General features: G+C 37.0%; 2 protein-coding genes across 2 annotated transcripts in view; both read right to left on the bottom strand.

Moving 5' to 3' along the window:
- LOC131298576 (uncharacterized) overlaps positions 1–16,067 on the bottom strand; it is a 35,757-nt gene extending 19,690 nt beyond the window's left edge. The window contains exons 1-6 of the mRNA XM_058324058.1: positions 15,490–16,067; positions 15,329–15,444; positions 15,145–15,208; positions 14,906–15,003; positions 14,753–14,821; positions 14,572–14,638 (exon numbers count right to left, since the gene is read on the bottom strand). Coding sequence (XP_058180041.1) covers positions 14,572–14,638; positions 14,753–14,821; positions 14,906–15,003; positions 15,145–15,208; positions 15,329–15,444; positions 15,490–15,546 — 471 coding nt within the window. The 5' untranslated portion in view covers positions 15,547–16,067. The remainder of the gene's footprint in view (positions 1–14,571; positions 14,639–14,752; positions 14,822–14,905; positions 15,004–15,144; positions 15,209–15,328; positions 15,445–15,489) is intronic.
- LOC131336718 (uncharacterized) lies at positions 422–3,005 on the bottom strand. Its single transcript, XM_058372656.1, has 3 exons — positions 1,708–3,005; positions 1,321–1,634; positions 422–1,238 (listed from the first exon to the last, which is right to left on the bottom strand). Exons 1-3 carry the CDS (start codon positions 1,809–1,811, stop codon positions 1,231–1,233), a joined length of 426 nt encoding a protein of 141 aa, XP_058228639.1. The 5' UTR covers positions 1,812–3,005; the 3' UTR covers positions 422–1,230.
- Positions 16,068–19,422: the final 3,355 nt, after the last annotated feature.

Below are 19,422 nucleotides of genomic sequence, written 5' to 3'. Positions count from 1 at the left end.
CTAAACCGTAATTTTAGCTTTTATCATTCAGGGTAGGATATAATCTGGGTACAAGAAACTAAGCTTTTTTACCGCAAAAATCACTCCAATTACATAAATCCAGGATCTAATTTCAAAACATGCAACCTAAATGAAACAAACGAGAGAGCATCAACTTGACAACCATGTCTACATACCGATGGAAGACTGCAATGTCAGCCCTTAAAAGGGTTTCCATGGACTTCTAATGCTTTGATATGAAACACGGGAAGGCAGGAGGGATGCCACCATATGAACCCGAGAATGAGACTTTGAGTTGAATACCTTCGGGAAAATACTCGAAGTGACCAAGGACAAAGAGCATCTATTCAAAATCATCTGGCAATCAAAACAGCATTTATGCATGTGTATAATGTATATACACCATCACAAGATACAGAATATTTGCAAAAAAATAAATGACAGAAGTAATTCTAGCTCCCGATCAAATACCAGCAGAGCAGATATATGTATCCAAGACTTGTGAAACCCACAGCCTAAAAAAGTTTTTCTTGGAGAATAAATACCACCTTTTTGAAATCACTAATTACTCATCAGTATATGACCCCCATATGGAAATTGAGCTTTTACGATGTGTTTGGATCTTGAATTTTTCGTGGAATTGAATGTGAATACCAACTAAATGAGCCTTGCCTACAATATTTTTCTTCTCCAGTAATCAAGCAGAAAGTGGAGTTTTTTTTTACTAATAACTCTTTGTTCTCATGTCTCTCCAAACGCAACAAAAAAATATTAGCTTCTTTGAAATCATGTTATTCTCTTATCTCCTTAAAATCATCTCAGACATACCAAGCAATACAATTATTCACAGAAACAGACAAACACAATAGTTTTACGGCTTCGACACCAATTTTTAAAATCACTCATCAAGACAATGATGAAAGCAACATATTCCAAACCATTTTATACTAAGTTGTAGCCTTATACGTTCACAGTAGTTCAGTAATCATCGATTTTAAGCGAGTTCCTCCAATTGTACAATGCATGTAGTGGCTTTTATCAAAAAACAATCGAATGTAAATCATGTGAAGGAGAACATAGAGAAAATTAGATAGAGGATTCACCGATACTTATCTTGAGCATTGGAAAATCGAGTCTGTAAGGAGCATACTCATCATCCTTCAGTTGATTTTAACTATTAAACTTCAGTTGGTGGTCCTTGTGGTTGGTCTTTGGTCTTACCAGTGTTTGTCATGCACCTGTTACATATTTTGATTAGTATTAGTATTTGTAGAAATATGGTTACCTAAAATTACTTATGTGCAAGTATAGAGATATTACCATGTGCATAGCCCAACTGCTTCTGGAACGGGCGGATTAAAAATGAAAGCAGATGAACCACGCGTTGCAAGTGCAGGACCTGTGATGTTTTTATAGCTGTTATCGGAAGATTATAAGCAGGTATATATATAATATAAGTATAGTATAAGTAGGTATAAGTAATTATGGGAGTGGTAGAGTTAAAATTATCGTAGTTCAATGATAGCTTTAGCCGGAGACTAATTGCCACAGGAAAATTACTGAGCAATTTTGCCATTTCAGCAGCTTCAAATTCACTGAACTTATCCCATAAAGAGATTGTGGTTGGCACCATGCTGTTATTAAGAGCTGTAATTTTTAGTAAAGGGCTTTTGAGGCTAATCTATATAATTAGATATGTGTTCTTACCCTTGATCTATAATTTGCACAGCAGCTATATGACTCTTTTGGCTTTCTACGTGGCCCAACGTCGAGGATGGCAAATAGCACGTTTGTATAGAATTGTTATACATTATATCATTTGAGATATAAAAAGTAAAAACATATTGGTTTTGTATTATGATTGAATCTTTGGATTTGGTTGTTGGTTCCTTGGTGCTCTGCTTGGGCAGCAATCATCCTGTCACCTCTATCGATAATGACATAATAATCGCATTGATTACTATTTAGATAACTTGGACGGTCCTTATAGAACCAACGGATAAAGGGACCACAAACCACCATAATAATACTGCAACCCAACACCAAAAAAACACAAAGATAAAACACCAAACAAAAAAACTGTTTGGAGTTATTAGTCTGAATGTATTGACTATTAAATTTACAAATAATTCCAAGCAGAAATAGTAGATATTATTAGATATATGAATTCTATATGGGGAGAATGCTACATTCAAAGGGATAAAGTAATGAAAGCGAAGGTCTAATGCATAATTATTTTATTTCAGAAGTGCATACATAAATCCACTTCTACATTTCTCATTAGTAACAGATGTTGTCAATAAAAAAATCAACATACAAAGATAAGTACAACAATAGCAATTGTTGAGAGCTATATAACTGATCCAAATTTGAGGGGAGAAACCTCTACAAAATTCTTCAAAACAATTTTGAGTTATTAGTCTATATATATTGACAACTAAATTTACAAATAAACCTAAGCACAGATAATGAACATTATCAAATATATAAATTATGTACAGGGAGAATGCTACATTCACAAGGATAGAAACTAATGGAAGGGGTGATCTAATGCATAATTAATAAATTGTCACAGTGCATTCATAAATCCACTCCTACATTTCTCATTAGTAGCAAACATTGTCAACAAAACCATCAACACAAACATAAGAATGGTAGAAGCACTTGGCAGGAGCCATATATATTATAGATCCAAATTTTGGGGCGGGAGCATGTACAAATTTTTTTAGCAACAAAAAGCATACCTTAGCATATGTACGAGGAAGGATATATATGAGGGAACAGTGACGATCATGCACGGAGGAAACTCAGGAAAACCATAACTATATTACTGCGCCTAGAGTCACAACAACAATTTCCAAAATTTCACATTTCATAACTCTTGAACTCCACCACAACACATGCATCTAGGAAATCTGATTTGGTAAAGTTAGAAACTAAGTACGCACCACAAACAAAACAAATGAGAGAGCACAATAATAATAAATCCATGACACACACACACACACACACACACACTCTCTCTCTCTCTCTCTCTCTCTCTCTCTCTCTCTCTCTCTCTCTCTCTCCCTGTGTGCGCATTTGAATTTCCTTGTAAATATATATAAACCATAGCCACAGGAGAGATGCCTAAATATTTGTTGGACGAAGAACTGTAGCCTCTGTCACGGTCGAATATCAACGATCTACAGTGCACAATAGCGACAACCAACTGAAAAAATACCTAAATATATAAACTAATCATACAAGAGAACCGATTTCTCGGAGAAGTTTAGAGAGAAGAAGCAAGGAGAACCTGTCATAGCAAGAGCATAAACCCCTGAGATTCCAACCTGCAAAGGTCCCAATCGCCAAGGAAATCGGCAAATATCACTCACCAAACCGAGGATGAGGGCTCTAGAAACATCTGTTTTCCTCTTGGAAGTGTGTATAAGGAATAGCGGTGCACAACTTGCATGGGGAAGCATGCACAATGCAATAACGATGGCGACAGCATAGTGTTAGAGCTGGAAAGACGAAATTTACCCCTAGAGTTATAAGAGGAGGCCGGCCAATTGACAGGTTCAATTGGAAAATTCGGCCAAAAAGACTGGCAAGCCATTCAATTGGCCTCTAGGCTCTTTTACTTAACAGGATAGATTATGAAGAACAAGCACCAAGATCCAAATACAAGGAAAGGAAAATATTGGCACAACAATCATAAGAGCCATACCGCTGAGCCATGTAAATCAAGCTGCGCGTGAACATGTTTCAGATACCAGCAGTGAGGAACACCTAGAAGCAAAGAAGAAGCCAAGTCACAGAAGAATGAGTAAATGCCAACTTCTTCTTCTTTTTCCCTTTCTGATAACCAAGTAAATGCCAATTGGAATGATGTATATAAGCGTGAAACCAAATAGTAATGCATCACCTATATTGCTATAGCGCACAAAGGAGTTATGAACCAGAGCATCTAACCACTCTACCAGCTGACTTTCCAGATTCCAAGTCAGATTATTTGCAAGACCCAAGATGTTCGTATAGTCACGCTTGAAGTCATGATAGACTTGGTAAATTGCATGATCAGTTCCTTGGTGCTCTGCTTGGGCAACAATTGTCTCATCACCTCCATGAGTAATCACATAGTAATCACGTCGATTACTATTCAAACAACTTTGATGGTCTTTATAAAACTAACGGATGAACGGAGCATGGATCACCATAATAATACTGCAGCACCACAAGAATACATGCATAAAACACAAGATGATAAAACAAGCTAGAGTTATTAGGCTGAATATATTCATTATATTGAGTATTGAATTTACGAATAAACCTAAGCACAGATCATGGACATTATTAGGTATATAAATTATATACGAGGAGAATGATGCATTCAAATAGGGATATAAACTAATGAAAGAGGAGTTCTAATGCTTAATTATTTTATTTTCATAGTGCATTCATAAATCCACTTTTATGTTTCTCATTAGCAGCAGATATTGCCAACAAAAAAATCAATATACAAAGATAAGAACGACAGCAGCACTTTGTGGGAGCTATATGTATCACTGATCCAAATTTTGGTGGCCAAACATATACAGAATTTTTCAGCAACTAAAAGCATACCTTAGCATATATACAAGGGAGAAAGTACATAAAAGAATGGTCGATACCATGCGCCAAAGAAGCTAAAAAAAACCAGCGGAAAACTATTGAATACACCCTCAATATATCAAATATATGTTAGAAGTGAAAATACCACAAACTAGTTGATTGTGTGTTATTCTGTGAAGAATAACACAATCAATCAAGACTCTATTACTGAGCCTAATGTCTCAACAACTTCCAAAATTTCAGATTTCATATCATAACTTCTAAACTCCACCAAAACTCATGCATCACGGAAATAAGGTCTGATAAAACTTACAAACCAAGTACACGGCACAAACAAAACAAATCAGAAAGCAGAATAATAATAAATCTAGGAAACTCTTTCTGTGTGTGTGTGTTTAAGAATCACTACAAACAGGTCTATAATACACAATCAATCAAAACTATATCACTAGCCTACAGTCACAACAACTTCCATAATTTCACATCTCATAACTCTTAAGTTCCATCGCAACACATGCATCAGGGACATCTGGTATGGTAAATATACAAACTAAATACACATCACAAACAAAACAAATCAGAACGCACATTAAACCATGAACCCTATATCTGTGTGTGTGTGTGTGTATTGAAGAGAAAACCATAGCAACAGAAGTGATGCCTAAATATTTATCAAAGGGAGAACTATAACTCCATCAAGGTCGGATATCGACGATCTACAATGCACAATTGCGACAACCCACGGGAAAAATGCGTAAACCTAGAAGAACCGATTTCTCGGAGAAAAGAACCTGCCGAAGGAAGAGCAAAAACCCCTGAGATTTCAACCAGCATCGCCAAATATCGTTTACCAAACAACGGGTGAGGGCTCAAGAAAAATTTGTTTTCCTCTTTGAAGCGTGTATAGGAAATAGCGGTGCACTACCTGCATGGGGAATCGATGAACCCTGCACAATACAGTCACAATGATGTCAGCAGAGTGCTAGAGCTGAGAAGATAAAATTACCCTTAGATTTATAAAGGGAAGCCGGCCAATTGAGGGGCTCAATTGAAAAATTCGGCCAAAAAATGGGCAAGCCATTCAATTAGCTCTAAGCCTCTTTTACTTAATAGTTAAGAAATGACTAGTTTCCATACAACACACTATTGGAAGTGACTCGCTTTTCTAGATTCTAGTCAATGTCTTAGTGACCTGACAATTATCTATCATCAATTAATTTTCTTTCTTTTGGTCAAATCAACAAAATCCGACTAAAAAATGAGGAGGCGTGCCATGATCAAGCACATTCAAATGTAAGAACATGCAAATGTAAGAAGCAATTTTATGTAAAAGCTACATAAGAATATGATTATAACAAGGAACGAAACAACGAGACATTTATTACTCATGGATTGAAATCTTGTAAACATTTAGCATGGTAGAAGAGTTCCACATAAGCTCCGAAAAAAGTTTCAAAAAATTACCTACTCCACCCAACTACCTACTCCTAACAAGAAGTTAATTGCACAAACAAACATGGAACAAACTTATGCACATGGGAATGCAAAAACAACTTGAGAATTAAATATCCTATGTCCACTGAAGCAAACATATGCACAGGCAAAGATTAAAATCAGATTTAGATTTTCCCTCTTCTGAGATTAAGTAATCACACAGTTGCATAAAATGATTACTCCATATCAAAACCAAGAGACTAAACAATAGGCACTCACCTTCTACCAATTATGGCAAATGCAGCTATGACACTTGTCCAAGCATACCAACTTCAAACCGTAGCACAGATAATAATACAATCAAGAACTATAAATTTAAGAACGCTACAACTAAGAGAAATTTCTAGTTAACTAAGAACAATATCTAGTTATGGAGTGAGAAATAGTTTTAAGAACTATGAAATCTTACCTTAGTCAACATAACCACAATTTTTTATGAAGGCCTTTGGCCTTCCTATTTATAACTTGCAATCAGAAGTGGCAATATGTGGAAAAGTGCTGACAAGTTAGGTACTTAAATAGTCATTTGATAAAGTTACAACAATCCAAAAGACTTTCAGCGCAAGCAAGGTGTTTTATAACAAAAAATATATATATAGCTTAAAATGGATCAAGAGGAAACTCATTTGTTTCGGCCAAGAAAACACATTAAGAAGGAAACTTTTGTATATGAGGACCTCCACTCCGTATCAGCATAGCAAAAAGACTGGGAGAGGCGGGATATGTAATATAACCATTCAATCACAAAAACTAAAAACTGGGCTAAGGTATGAATTTGCAACATGAAGAGGTCTAGGAAATTTCCAAACCACCCAATTTCTCAAAAGTCAAGAATTTCAACTGAATGTGAGAAACTACATTTAGAGGAAAAAATGAAGAGGGAAAATCAGAAGTCGTTGCGTCAGCATAACAACTTTAGCCTCACACATCTAGATATGATTATTTGGATTAGTTGGTTCTTCTATCTAACAACTTAAACAACACCATTAAAAACTAGGACATTCAATACACTAATACAGATATGAACTACCAAAGGAATTCCATTTTGTAAGGAATTGTCTAGCTAAAGTGAACTTTTGAGGTAGGGTGGAAGCAATTGAGGAAAAAAGGGGGTTTGCTTGGGTCATTCCAGACTTGCAGTGCCTCCAAAACTACAAGTCCGCCATTCCTCTTGCTTGTGTAAATTCATAACTTTGTCCTCTTGATCTGAATTTTTCTAGTAGGCTTAGATATTAGGGCAAATTCATGAAACAAAAACCAATCACATAACAAAATAGAATACCGTGAAAGCATATGAGAGAGAGAGGGAAGAGAGGCTTGACTCAAATGCGTTCATTGTAACACAGGAAGTCCAAAGTCAAGTTGCATCAAGCAGAGACGGGCAGTGGGAGACGAATGCAGAAAACCCTAGCATCTTCGGATGGTAGAGTAGTAGGGTTTCGAGGAATCGAACACAAGGCTTGCAATACATATATTCTGTTGTTCACAGTCAAAATCAAGGAAACAAGCAGAAAATACGAATGCACACACATACAAGGACATGCAATCATTTGTCAATTCAATATGAAATTTTGGCCATTGAATGTGTAAAGAAACCGATAAAAAAAAAATTGGAAGAAAATAAATCTCAGCCCCAAATTGTGAGAAAGACATTTCAAGGCAGCACAAATCGAATTTACTTTGTATGGACCCCTACGGCCTCATGAAAGCCCTCTGTTTGGTCATATTAGGCATGGATATCCTACAATAAACAAAGAAAACAAAAGGAGGAGTAATTACCCAAAGACACTTCCAAAACACTTTGTGAAGTATCTTAAGATTCTAGTATGTACCCCAAGAGATTGACATCTATATAACAAACATCTTCACTCATGGGATCTCTTCGGAAGTATAGGCACTAAATTCCCTTTCCCAGGCAATCCAAGTATGCATTTCTTATATATTCCATAAGACTAGTAAAAATGCACTTGCAATGCACGCGGTTGTTTCTTATCACACTATCTTATACTGATATCTCCTAAATACAACTTTAAAGAGCAGGTGAATTCGACCCTCAACAACTCTACTTAGGCTTAGGTAATAAAATGTACATGATTTTTGCGTTAGAAGTTGAATTAGGCAATGGTCTCCCTCTAAAAAACGTGCACAAATAATTTGAAGAGGAAAAACTACAAAACCACTTGGAAACAAAATAGGCAGTGACGTTTAATTCCCTTATAACTTTCAAAGCATTACAACCAAATAATGAATTTTCACTAACCTTCGACAAAAATAATGAACTTCCATTATTGCTATACATAAAAAGTTATCATAGGAAGATTCAAACTTTGTCACCTACTTGGATCATGTATAATCATCGCCAATGTTTCTAATTATATCTACTTTTGTTAATCACCATACAGAATTGTTGCTTTAATCTGAATAGTTAGAAGTTGGAACTTCAACAGCATAATCTAAATATTTTCTTCAATGCAATTCATGACTACAAAAGAAATGCAGAACACCGAAACTCTATTGTATGCAATTAAAGGTTATATGATTGACGTTAAATGTCTATCGAGACGTCATGAGATACTTTACATAATTACTAGATCAAATGCTTCGTGCACAGCACAAATGTCATGCCCGTTGATTTGTGGTTAAAGAGAATAGGCTTTAATCTACTACAGAATAGTTTTGCCCGTAATGGTAAAGTTGGGAATGCAGGAAGCAAATTGAAATAGTTATAGAAGCATATTACATGCACTGGTTATAGTAGCAAAAGGGTCAGATGGTAGCAGATTACATATTTCATGTATGCCCGTTGGTTGGTAATCATAGAGAATAACTTTTGAAATGAGTCATATCATCGTTTGAGAGCTATAGAAAAATATCAACAGCTGGCCGAAATGTAAACCAATCATCAATTCATAAGCTAACGATTTACAATTATTCACAAAAATTGACTGAAGCCAACATTGTAAATGAATATTGCATGTCCAGGAAAACCACTCCCCATACATACATGGATAATAAACATTTAGTGGGCCATCAGTAAACATTCATTTGGGTTGCTGCCATTATAAACTCAATAAATGGTTCAATATCGTGAATGGGTGCAGCAGATTGTGCCCATGACTTTCAAGCCATCTCACAACATTGCCTCTTGTCATAGACTAAAAGGTTTAATGTTCGATCAAATAAAGTCTAAAAAGTGTTATGGGCTATAATTGCCCCACTCCTTACCACACAAAGTGTTCCTCATGCTAGTACTGAAGTCCCAAAGAGAAAGGTCTGGAAAAGGAATCCAAATAAGTTAGAAGAATCAAAAGAAAATGACTAAACTTTGATTTAAAATTAAATATGAGGATGTATAGCTCAGACATAAGGAAACGCTTCTAACGAAGGCATAACAAACTAAAGTACATAAACCAAAACAATTTGAAAAATGACAACTCTTGCCTAAATGTGGAAGGAAAGTAGTCTTAAGATCACACTGGCTACTTTTCATGAATATCCCAGAAATATGACATTTCATCGCCTCTTTGGTCAAATGAAATATCTATATGGAATTTGACAATGAAATTAGAATTCACCAAGAAACAATGACATTAGAGGAAAAAATGAAGGATAAGTAAGTTCACCAGTTCTAGGATATCAACAACTGAATTCTAACATACCATTAGAGAATGCATTGCTAAAATATTTTGATTGCTTCAACCAAACATAGAGATCTACCCATTATAAACAATATCAATACGACATATTGATTCCATAAAAACCCAATTCTAATTTTAGCCCTTAATCCTTTACTTTCTCATCAAATCCAACTATTTGAAATGAACAATTATAAGACGGTTTTGGGATGGGTTGAAATCATGTCTACGAGCCAGAAATATAGCTAGTTAGTTTAAAAAAGGCAAACATAAAAATAAAACTCAGGCACATAACGTCACAGAAATCTAGATAGTAGATTCAGAAGGGTAAGTATGTGTGATATGTGTTTGCTGTTAAAATATAGTATTAGTAGTAGTCCCACATTACTTAGTTTACTTATTTAATGTGAGTAGTCTATATAAATAAGTTTGTTATGTGTTAGGGTTATTACCCTACACACTTTTCCTTCCTAACAACATGGTATCAGAGCCCCACCTTAACCCTAATTCTAAACCACTACACTACCAACGTAGAAAACCTTAATTTCCTGCTACCTACCGAAACCCCAAATCACCACTACCCAGTTCACTGTATCCCTAAATCGACCTCGCTAGCCTTGCGAAACCCTAAATCGAAGCCCTAATCGCCTAAATCAGCCCTCAAACAGACTTTAAGACCCTAAATCGAAGCCATAATCGAAGTCCAGTCCCTCGAAAAACTCCTAATCAAAGCCTTTGATGTTCAAAATCCAAAATCAAAGCCCTAATCAACGTTTCTGACCTTCAAAACTCCAACTCAATACCTGAAACAGCCTTGTCAGTGATCGCCGACCATCGCTAGTCTCCGGCGACCCTCTTGGTTGCTAATTTATATGATTTTGAGACCCGGTTGTGGTTTCTAGTTTGCTAGCTCTCTGGATGGTCTACAGTGGTCTCTGCAATTAATCAGCAAGGTTTTGCATTTATTTCTAGATCTGATCTCGCTCCGGTAAATGTTTTCCATGAGTTTCTTGTTCTATTTCTTCGATCACATGTGTTTCTTGTGCTGTTGGGGTTTATTGTTAGTTGATGAGGTTTGGTGATTCGTTTCGTTGCTTATTTACTATTGGTTGTTGATTAATGGGCCACCAAGATTTGATCTGTTGGTTGTTTAGTCAATTGGTTAGTCGATTGAAGTTGTGTGGCCATTTATTCTTTGGTTACCTCTCCATTGTTCGGTAGAATGTCTGAGCAAAAGTCTGATTCTAGTTCCGGTTCTAGTTCCACTGTTACGAGTAGTTCGTCCAGTTCTTCACGATTTCGGGAGAAGCTTTCTATTACTCCATCCCATTGAATGGTAAAAATTATGCTGTTTGGGCTAAAGCAATTGAAATTTATTATTTGGGCCAGACACGGTATCATTATTTGATTGATGATCCCCCCACAAAGACGACCTCTACTTATTCGGCATGGGGATCTGAGGATATGCCCAGATTCAATCTGAGTTGTGGAATAGTATGGAAGAACATATTGCTAGCACGCTTGTTTTCTTAGATACTTCGAAAAAGGAATGGACACAGGTTCAAGAGATGTATTCTGATGTTAATAATCTCCGTCAGACGTATGATCTTCATCGGTCCTTTTCTATATCCTAGGGTGATTTATCTTTGGAGGCTTACTATGCCAAATTTTGCAATATTTGTGAAGAGCTCAATATTTGTGAGCCTATTTCATCTGACATTTAGGTTATGCGACGCCAGCGTGAGCGTATACATTTTGCTCGATTTATATTTGGTGCATCATCCACCTATGATCTTGTTAGTCCTCAGCTCTTGGGATCTCGAGATTTACCTTCTATAAGTGAGGTATTTAGTCACCTTCGTCAGTCTTCTGTATTTGTATCTGTGTCAACGTCTGTCCCCTTTCCTAATCGTTCAGCATTAGCTTCCGCTATTTCTGGTAGTTTTGGCTCTTCCTTCAGTCATGGTCATGGCTGTGATTCTGGGTTTAGTGGTCGTGGTCGTGATTCTGGAGTTAGTGGACGTGGCTTTGGCCATGGTGTTGATGGTTGTGATTCTGTTTTTGTACTGGCTGTCACTTGTCAGGGGGAGGTGGTCGTGGCCGTGATTCCAAGTTCTGTACTTATTGTTGAGGAACCAATCATACTGTGGAGTATTGTTATCTTCTTCACGGGTTTCCTTAGGCTCATCAGGTTGCTATTGCTCAGGATGTTGGACAGCTTACTCCATCTTCTGCCGACAATATGGTGACTATCTCTGTAGAGGAGTACCAGCACCTTTTGTCAACGTAGCCTCCATCTGTGGGTTCTTCCACCACTGCTATGCTTGCTCAGACAGGACCTCCAAAAGGGAAGGAAGATTGGTGGGGGCGCTGAACATGGTGATCTGTATTACTTCACCGAAGTTCGTTGGTCGTTGAAATTGTTCCATTGGTTGTTGTTGGTCATTATTTTTAGCAAGTTGGTTATTTTAGTGATTACTGTTAGTAGTTGAGGTAATTGTTTCGTTGGTTGCTGTGTAACAAGCTGGAGAGTCTCTAGCTTGCAGGCGAGTGTTAGAATATAGTAGTCTCCAGATTGCTATGTGTTAGGGTTATTAACACCCTACACACTTTTCCTTCCTACACAACATTCGCGTCCTAAAACAAATGTTGACGATTGGATCCTCTATTTTTCTTATGAAAGTTAAAAAAACTCATCAGTTAGAAAAGAAACATTTCTAGCTTTTCACGTGAACAAGAATACAACTATGTTTTGTGTTCGAACCTCGAACTTCTATGTTACTTTCCTATAATGATACGAAGATTCACCAGAACTAAACAAGATGGAAATAGTGCACGAGTTACAGAAGCTTCATACCATATCAGCTCAGAAATTACAAAATCTGAAAGATGGGAATTTAACCTCAAGCCCTTAGACACTCCACGCCTTGAGGACTTACCTGCAGCCAAAATTTTTTAAGGTTTCTAAGATTGAATTGGTGGAAATTCAACCAAGAGCGAAGGGCAATTAAATCGGGAAGAAAAAGAATGTGGAGTCCTCACCGCTAATATAGTTTTTGGTCGGATTGACAGCCATACAAGTCTTGCTAGAATATTGGTTGCTGCCAAACCAAGTGTCAATAGATATGCCCTAGACTGTGAACTGCTTGAAGAAAAATTTTCAAATAAGTATTGAAATTTCAACAGGAAAACAATTAGCATGATGGCAATGTAAACATACTTAGTAAAAGTAGGAAAGCAATTATGACAGCGGCTATTTAAACATGGTTGTGAAAAAAAGAAAGAAATAAAGTGGCGGCTACTTATTAAAACTAGTGTAATGCCCGTGCTCCGCACATTTTCGCGTGCTCATTGGATTCATTGGTAATCGTGTTTTTTTTTGTTTAGAAATTTCTGACTTGCATAAAAGACCCAAAAAGTTGGATATGCAACAATAAGGAGAATCAACCTTAGAACCGGAGAGATGAAAACATAAATAATAGTCGTAACCACTGACACCAATTAGATATTTTGAACTTCGTTCATAAAGTTTAAATTTCATTACTAAGTACTAACTGGAAAATGCCATTTGTAATAACCTCCCCAAGAAAGAAAACGCAAAGCCTGACCAGAAGAGCCCTATCCTTGTATCCTACATCTTTGAATTGATAAAAGCCGCCTCTCGCTCACTCCCAAAACTTTGTATCCTACATCTTTGAATGGATAAAAGCCGCCTCTCCCTCACTCCCGAAACTTCAACATACATCCCAAGTATCCCGGAACTTCAACATACATCCCAAGTATCCCGGAACTTCAACATACATCCTAAGTATGGAGGACCCATGCATACCAACACCATCAAGGTGTAGACAACTCCAAGACCAATCCAAACATGCCAATAACCTGTCCTACCCCCATAACATGCAAACGAAAGGAAACTCCTCGCCGTCTCTAAAATCTAAATGGTATTCTCCATGGTATTTGACCTCAAGAAGTGGGAAAGTTCCTTTCTCCTAACCACACCAAGATATGCCACGGTAAAATATACCATGACAAATCATCTTGCAATCTGTCAAAAGCCCGGCAAAATTCGGATGTCAAGAACTCAACCCGAGAATGGGTACAGACAATATGCTGCTTCCCAATACTTCCTTGTATCGTGGAAGGATATGATATATGGGAGACATGCTAGAGTTCTCCACCACCACTTTACCTTCTCGCCCTTTGAAGTAGGGTAACAAATACTCCGAGGCATCTCGATGAAAGATCTTGGAGGGGCCAGAAAAGGTCGTAGCTTCCGCCTACCAACTGTGGGTATCGTACTACATGAAAAGCTACAATCATTACCACTAAAGAGTGGTGGCAATGCAGCCGCAAGATGTTGGAGAGGAGTATTCCCTGCGATATGAATTGGAAATATTCCACATAAGCATTCCCAGGGGAAAAGATAATTGACTTTAGAAAAGAAGGGGAAAAAGCACACCCATATCCCTGTTTCCATATAATTTTTATAGTTCTATTATAAGCCTATAGTACTATTAAAAGATTATATGTATTTACGAGTAAAATGTAACCCTAGTTCTGAAATCTAGAAGTGTCTTGGGTTACATATTACACATATATTGAGGCTATCCAATACCCATTGGGCAGTGGTTACCATTTCCCTATTATAATTATAAGCTAGACAAGCATATGAATAGAGACAGCACAAGGTGATTACAGATGTCTATGCATTTTCAAAGAGCAAAATCAAGACCCCAGCCGTGAACCAAGTCATTATGCATTACAAGATAAGAATTTTAATACTTACCAAAGACAGCTTGAAGGGTGGGGAGAAATAGAAGAACATGAAGATAATGTTTTGTACCTGAATCATATGCCAAACACAGTGCCATGCACCTCTAGAAAACACAGGTGCCATGATTTCAACAAATCTGTGAATTTTCAACTAAAGATAATCAACAAAACAATTTACCCACATGAAAAAGCTATGTGTAAACCCAAAAACGAGTTTGGTTGGACATATAAAATAGATGTAAACTGAGTACATATGCTGCACATGGTGGCAAGTGTGGATCAGTGCACCATCTCTCTCTTCGGTTTTTCTGGAGGACAAACTTTTAAAAAAATATATCAAAAAGAGTATTTAGCAACAGTACAAGTTTATCTGACGAAGCAACAATAAATGAAGATCATCGCACTAGCGAACTTCACTGTCATCCCTCTTGTTGGTCATCTGCCATGTAAAACCACCATTTGGCTCCAAAAACCAAGATGAGAAATTTCCAATCCATGCTTCCTCACCAGTTTAATATATTTGCATTTAATTGATAACATTAATAAACCCGATCCATTTAAACAGCATCTTCATTCAAAAAGATAATGAAATTTTCACTCACTCCTCTGGATCAAAATGCTCGACCCCGAGGTCTTCACCCTAATAAAAACATAATCGTTCGTAGGTTGCCACGATCCTAGGATGCAGAAAACGTTTGGCATACCACCTTGCATAAATTTCAGCGAGTTTAGGTAAAATTTTGTTGAACAAATATGCTTCAATAAAAAGCAAATATAGCCTATCTAAAAACGTTGTTAGGAGTTAGCAGTAGGCATAACAAATTTACCATTTAGTTTGTTTCCGGACACTTATGTGGATAGCCCGCTTTAACCACTCAAATTCATCCCACTCACTTGTCTGACCATCATAATGGAACAACAAAATGGTGAAGTTCTGTGATAACTGTAAAACCATGGAATCACGATGAGAGAGAGAGATCAACCCAACCTTTTTGACTGCTGCATCAATATTCTTCTTTTGATCATAACCAAAAGTGAAGGCCATGAGATACTTTGGTTTGACAACTAAGTCCGACAATCATTACTAAACCACTCAGCTAACTTAATTAAAAATAACAAAATCATTCACTAACCATGAGAGAGAGTGCAGTCATCCGCAACATTTTGTGTTAAGAACTGGAAGTTTCTGGCAGCCATCCATGTTATGAAGACCCAATACAAGTTGAATGTTGGCATTTATTTCCACATCATTCCAATCCTAGAGCTCCTGTTTTATAAATAAATAAATAAAAACCTTTTTCCTGCCACTCTTGCTTCTATAACTCATTTTTCTTTGTATTCAGTGACCTACAAAACATTTTAGCATTCATGTATTTGCTACAATGACAGAACATAAGCTACAATTTTTAGCCATTTTAGGACGTTTTGTTTTGTATTTCTTCTTGTTTTCCATTTTTCTTTCCCCGATGGAGAGAGAGAAGATCGTCAAAGATTTTATCACCACCAAACCACCACCAAAAGGGAAAAATCAATAAGTCAAATTTATGGTATACCTCTTAGTTGGTTCTATGGTAGAAGGTACATACCTCATTTGGCAAACCCCACAAGCTGTGAAGATAGAAATCTGACTCAAATTCAATGATGCCTGGGGTAAGCCTCTCAGCCCCTCCAGGATTTGCGGGTACCCAAATCTGTGTATAATCACGAGATTGCAAGTTAATATGAAAACGGAAAATCAAGAACTTACATGAGTACACATGCCTACTTACAATCACTAAAAAATTTACAAAAACAGAAAACGTCACTGCTAACTATGATTAGATGACTTAATCAACCGCATAATAATTTAACATTGTAACCATGGCTAATAAATAGAAGGGAACAATAAATAAAAAGGAACAGGCTGGAAAGTATCATCTCATCTCAACTCAACAAAGCCTTCCCCTGTCTATTTAGGATAAGCTTCACAATCCTGTTTGGCATTTTGTTTGAACACAATTCCATAAATTCAATAGGTATGTCACACAGTCGAAGATTATGATAGATGTCTTAATGGTTATGTACTACGCATTATGGGACCCATCCCAATCTAGATATATAATCCTAGAGCAGCAATGTGAAGGCAATACTTCTGTTCCACAGCCTTAACACTCTCTGACGACTTCAATCTACCATAACATATGCCTCCTAGATATATGCTATGCAGTACTCCATTATTACATGCCTCCTATACACACGCATTGCTGGATAATGTAGGTAGAAAGAAGCTCGTGCCAAAATAATTCCAAGCCTTGATCGACTAAGATTTTGAAGAAAAATGACCACATTGAAAAAACACCACTTAGCGGGAACCAAAGCCATATATTCCTTCATCTAACATCATATAATCTGGGTATAAGAAACTAAGCTTTTTTACCGCAAAAATCACTCCAATTACATAAATCCAGGAACTAATTTCAAAACATGCAACCTAAATGAAACAAACGAGAAAGCATCAACTTGACAACCATGTCTACGTACCAATGGAGGACTGTAATGTCAGCCCTTGAAAGGGTTTCCATGAACTTCTAATGCTTTGATATGAAACACGGGATGGCAGAGGAGGGATGCCACCATATGAACCCGAGAAATGAGACTTTGAGTTGAATACCTTCGGAAAAATAATCGGAGTGACCAAGGACAAAGCACATCCATTCAAAATCATCTGGCAATCAAAACAGCATTTATGCATATATGTGTATAATGTATATACACCATCACAAGATACAGAATATTTGCCAACAAGAGTACGAAGAAAAATAAATGACAGAAGTAAATTTCTAGCTCCCGATCAAATACCAGTAGAGCAGATATATGTATCCAAGACTTGTGAGACCCACAGCCTATAAACATTTTTTTTGGAGAATAACTACCACCTTTTTGAAATCACTAATTACTCATCAGTATATGACCCCCATATGGAAATTGAGCTTTTACAATGTGTTTAGATCTTGAATTTTACGTGGAATTGAATGTGAATACCAACTAAATGAGCCTTGCCTACAATATTTTTCTTCCCCAGTAATCAAGCAAAAAATTGAGTTTTTTTTTACTACTAACTCTTTGCTCTCATCTCTCTCCAAACACAACAAAAAAATATTAGCTTCTTTGAAATCATGTTATTCTCTTATCTCCTTAAAATCATCTCAGACATACCAAGCAATACAATTATTCACAGAAACAGACAAACACAATAGTTTTACGGCTTCGACACCAATTTTTATAATCACTCACCAAGACAATGATGAAAGCAACATATTCCAAAACATTTTATACTAAGTCGTAGCCTTATACATTCACAGTAGTTCAATAATCATCGATTTTAAGCAAGTTCCTCCAATTGTACATTGCATGTAGTGGCTTTTATCAAAAAACAATCGAATGTAAACCATGTGAAGGAAAACATAGAGAAAATTAGATAGAGAATTCACTGATACTTATCTTAAGCATTGGAAATCCCTTGGGAATGGTCTTCACTCAAGAAAGTATTGGGTGGCGTGTTCCTTGTCTTTGAATCTTCAAATGGCGATTGGTCAAGGTACTTTTTGGGAGGATGTCTTAGAAAACACTTAGATGTAGCTTTGCCTTGTTCAAGACATGCCAAGTGGATTGCTTACTCACACAAGCATGATGCGGTGGACATGCACAAAAACAAGCTCATGTTTAAGATTGGATGTGCTATGAGGGTCGTGTTGGGTCGAAGCATTACAACCCCTGAAGGACAAGTTTCTTTTTAGTAGGAGAGTATGATGTAGTATGTAGTAAGGGTACCTATGAAATTTTGTGCTCTTAGTAGTAAGTACCTACTAACGGAGACCAATTGCTGTTAGCTAGAAGACTTGAACACAATAACTGTTTCCAAAGCAGAACTGTGTAGATGACTTATGCGTATTTCTCAATTGAACATCTTGCCAATGACATCTGAAATTTCAAAGAAAATACCACCTTAGTGCTGTAGTTTTGAGAAATGAATCAGCACTAGGCAAATGCAGCAGTGACTAAAAATAAAAGAGGAATAAAAAGCAGTTGAACATTTGAATATTTCGGCCAGAAATTCATCTCCTTGCCACAACAATAACCCTCAAGAAAGCGTACTTTTTCGATCTCACTACAATAAACCTCCAAGAAAGTGCTCAGCTCATTGTTCAAGTAACACTCACAGAGACAAGGAGTACACCCTATCTAGTCCACATTAATGGAGTCCACGTGGATAGATTTGGTACACACCTGACACCATTATATGCAGAAATTGGTTGCCCTAAAGTTCAAACCTGCAACCTCACGAGCTAAAATAATGCCATTTCACCGCACTAGTAATTTGAACACATCAACATATTCATAGATAAACACACAAGAAAGGGGGAAAAATGGTTTAGGCCATATCATACAGGATTATGTTTATTTCAATGCTCAAAAAACTTCCACCTTGCACTCTTCCAAATTAAATTACTGAAGAAGACCTTAGAACCCAAACCACGAAAGATGAGGTCAAATCAAAATTGTAAAATGTAATTTATCAAGATGGGTACGATAAGGTCACCAAGAGGGTTCATTTTCTATTCTTGCTCAAGATTGACACCACTACTTTGCTATATAAACTTAACTCAAACCACTTAAACAAAATAGTAGCACACGATTGTGCCAATTTAATTGAATGAAAGAAATTTGCACTTACATGTGCCGCTTTAATTCCCAACTCCTTTCAAAAGAGCCTCTTGTAGTGTTGCCCCTACAACCCCTTGACTCCTGCGGGCTACGTTCGAACTAAACAAGAGTAAGGCTTTCTGCTCGAGAAAGCAAACTGACTACTCGGAGGGGGAAGGACCCGCGCCTAGCAAACGGAGTTCACGAGGAACCGACTTCCGTTAGTAAAGCGAGGCCT

The sequence above is a fragment of the Rhododendron vialii genome, chromosome 8a, assembly GCF_030253575.1.
Source record: "Rhododendron vialii isolate Sample 1 chromosome 8a, ASM3025357v1".
Lineage (NCBI taxonomy): Eukaryota > Viridiplantae > Streptophyta > Magnoliopsida > Ericales > Ericaceae > Rhododendron > Rhododendron vialii.
This window is presented reverse-complemented; position numbering and strand designations above follow the sequence as displayed.

Bases quoted from the DNA above. Each gene is read 5' to 3' on its own strand.
- LOC131336718 (XM_058372656.1), bottom strand. From the start codon at position 1,811: ATGTATAACAATTCTATACAAACGTGCTATTTGCCATCCTCGACGTTG. The intron at 1,635-1,707 runs GTAAGAACACAT...TCTTAATAACAG, and splicing joins GTGCAAATTATAGATCAAGG to CATGGTGCCAACCACAATCT.